This window comes from Sinocyclocheilus rhinocerous, unplaced genomic scaffold, assembly GCF_001515625.1.
Source record: "Sinocyclocheilus rhinocerous isolate Xijiao unplaced genomic scaffold, SAMN03320098_v1.1 scaffold303, whole genome shotgun sequence".
In the NCBI taxonomy this organism is placed as follows: Eukaryota; Metazoa; Chordata; class Actinopteri; order Cypriniformes; family Cyprinidae; genus Sinocyclocheilus; species Sinocyclocheilus rhinocerous.
The window spans coordinates 627,774-631,296 of record NW_015656152.1 but is presented as its reverse complement, the minus strand read 5'-3'; the positions used below and the strand labels follow the sequence as shown (position 1 = coordinate 631,296).

At 37.4% G+C, this 3,523-nt stretch overlaps 1 protein-coding gene across 1 annotated transcript in view; it reads left to right on the top strand.

Annotated features, from left to right (window-relative positions):
* Positions 1 to 3,523, top strand: part of LOC107719404 (transcription factor AP-2-delta-like) — an 11,459-nt gene that overhangs the window by 3,340 nt on the left and 4,596 nt on the right. The window contains exons 3-4 of the mRNA XM_016526818.1: positions 281 to 341; positions 3,045 to 3,207. Of these exons, the coding sequence (XP_016382304.1) occupies positions 281 to 341; positions 3,045 to 3,207 (224 nt within the window). The remainder of the gene's footprint in view (positions 1 to 280; positions 342 to 3,044; positions 3,208 to 3,523) is intronic.

Below are 3,523 nucleotides of genomic sequence, written 5' to 3'. Positions count from 1 at the left end.
CTCCAGACTGGTCGTGGCTTGTGAGAAGGATTAACTCTTTTCTTTTGATGCGATCTAGTGTTCTTTCGGCTGATGACATCACTGATAAGAGAACGTAAAATAATCTGTTGGTTTGACATCATAATGTAACAGGTTCCGTTACCTCTGCAACTTAACTACCTGTTACCACGTGGTCTGTTTAATTTGTCACACATGCCTCTTCAAAAACCTAAATACTGATCACCATGTTTAAGATGAGTTTATTATTATGAAGTTCATGTATATGTGTATGTGTGTCTAGGGATCTGTAGACGCGCAATGCGGACTCGTGTTAAATGGACAAGGTGGAGTGATTCGGAGAGGTAAGGTCACACAACACACACATAAACAGAGAGCAAGAGAAGCACACACTCATTTAATTTCTTTTATAAGGTGTTTTTATTTTTTATTTATTTATAATTATATTTCCACTAACGTTAGTCTTGTCTGATAATATGATTTGAATTCTTATTTTATAATTACAGGAGACTAGGAGACTTTTTTTTGGGTATATTTAATAGCCTACTTACTGCTTTCCAGTGACAAGATAAGGATTTACTATTTTAGCATAAGCATTTTAGCCTTTTAATTTAAAGATACTAAAATCGCGTTGGTTTTATTCATTTAAGAATCCCCCAAAAATATGTTTTATACCGACAACGGTAATAGTAATACTATTTTACTAAAAATGTAGGGAAATCATTTCTTTGTAATATTTTTAAATTTTGGCTTTCCTGATGTCAATCAACAGGCCCACTGCTTTCATTGTTAGATTGTTAAATTATTACTGTTACTGAAAAAAAAAACAGATAAATAACAAATGCAACAAAAATAATGAACATTTCAGTATCGGCAGGAAAAATGTAAATGAATTCAGCTTAATTAAATGCATATTGTATTTACATTTTGGATGCAACAATTTGTATCATTTTATATTATTTCCTCAGGCAAAAAGCTGCAAATTCATATTATCTTTTACGTATTATATAGGCTACTTTTCTGAAAACAAATATCAGTTGTTTAAAATGTATTATTATTATTATTGGTGATGGTTTTGTTGTCCTAGACGTTGGTGTTTCTTTTAAAATGTGTATTACTTGCCTCAAAGCATGTTTACTATTATCTTTCTAGCTGACGTCGCAATTCAGAGAAAATTGATCAATTAATTAGTCAGAGACGGCATAATTAAGGAACTATATCGGTTTCAGAAGTTCAAACCCCGATAAAACATACATTTCTCAAGGTCATTCTCCACTGAGAGCCGTTCAAGATAATCTCAGAAAAATTTCTGTATTCTCTGTCTGTCTGCCGCTGTATTTTGTAAAACCGCGAGTCTTGTGCGGATGAATCGAATCGTGTTCCACGTTTCTTAATATTTTCTTAATATCAGTCGCATCTTTGTCTGTCTCCTCAAAGCTGCAGCGGATCGACACACGTGTGGAGTTTGCCATAAAGCGAGCGGTGTCTCGGGCGCTTAATTTTTAATAAACTCTGTCTAGGTGTTGGGCTCGCCATCACTTCCAGTTAATGGTGTGCAGGATTTAGCCGCGAGCTCCGCCGCTCCAACCATCACAACCAATAATCATTGCTTTACCTCGCGCTCCGGTATCGATAGCTTCTCGCGCCTCGGGCGCACGCTTTGATATGTTAATGCCGCGCGGCTCCAAATTCAGTGGAGATCATATTAATGTTGTTCACACTGACTGCAGCTTTGGCTTCGTTGAATATTCAGATAACCTTTTTCAAAAGAAATCAGTCAAGAAACGAGGATCCTACTTAGAAAAGTCGTCTGTGTTTTAATCATGATTATCCCTCGTAGCTTTCAGGAATTTGATCGCGCTTCACCCCGCCTTTACACGCACACACACACACTGCATCTTTCTCTCACTGTGCGCGTGCGTCTGTGTTTTGGGTGATGATGAGCGTGAGGCGCGCGCGTAAACACACACCACCGCCACAATTGAAATAGAAACAGAATGACATTTGGCCTATGTCTTTTTTTCTTTAATTTTCGTGGCAAACTCGCAAAAAGCGCTTGATTCGCTTTGTGATCGCTCGCGCGCTGCCTCGGGCTACTCTCCCTCGCGCTTAAATACCCGCTATCGCCTCTGGGCCCGGCGCGCGCGACCAGACTACCGGCAATAGCTCTTTTTCAATTGCCCTTGGCAACATAAAATACAAACTACTTTGAATCAAAACATTTTGGGTGGAATTAATGTGAAGTGAACTTGCATGCTAGCAGAGATCTTGGGTTTGTCAGAGCGCTTTAGGGTGACTGATGAGGAGCAGGTTAGAGGCCCGCTAGCCAGAAAACTCCTTCAGGAACACACACACTCAAACACAAATACACACACGTGGCTAAATAAGGTAGCCGAACCCATTGATTCCAGCTCTAGCTGAGCTTGTGATCTTTGCAACATAAATGGATCTAGGCATAGTATGGATTTGACATACAGTGTTTAATAAATAAACACGTACAATTTAATATGCACTTAAATGTGCAAAATACTTCTGTAGGAAACATAATGAAATATGGACATGAAATACTTAAAATGATTTGCATTTTAGTAGTATTTTTAATCATTTTTATGCATGCCTGCTCATATTTAACTACATGGAATATTTGCGCTTTTTAAAAATTCCTTTGTCACACCACATGACTATTTAAAATTAACTATAGAAGGCAAAAAGCTGATTAAAATGTTTAAAAATTTTAACCTACCTACAATGCATAAGCTTGTTTATATACATTTTAAGTTCATGCACATGTTATGTGTTAACCACTCCTATACAACTGCACAGCTTCAATGCATGCTTTTTGAAATAGTTGCAAAATAAAAAGCATTATGAGTGATTATGAATCATTATCAGTTGATTTATTTGCAATAATCTGATATACTGTAATTTTTATTCAATTTCTGAAGAATATGTGGGTGATTTTCTCATTTGTGGCCACAAACAGAACATGCAAGCACCATTGCCGGTTATTTCCAAAGGTTTGACGTGTTGTTTGTTGTTGTGTACAGGCACGTGTGTAGTGAACCCTACAGACCTGTTCTGCTCTGTACCAGGAAGACTTTCTCTACTCAGCTCTACCTCAAAGTACAAAGTCACCATCGCTGAAGTCAAACGCCGCCTCTCTCCTCCAGAGTGTCTCAATGCTTCACTACTCGGTGGGATATTAAGAAGGTAAGAAATGCACTTTAAACACATGAAACTCATAAACTGGAATGCACACGTTTGGAATTTTGGAATACTAGATCTTAAACACCTGAAAGCATCCAATTCTGAACCAAGTCTATGAGAAGCACAGCTGTAGTGTTTATTGCCACACGTTTAGCTGCGTTCACTCACAAAACCGCCAGTTTAACAAAGATCTCATGCATGTTTTTTTTGCCAACTCCAGATTTCCTTGAATTCAAGTAATAGCAGAATCAGGGATTACAATTGTTAAAGCAAAATAATTTCATGTAGGTAATGAAAATGAAGAATAGTCTTTTTTTTT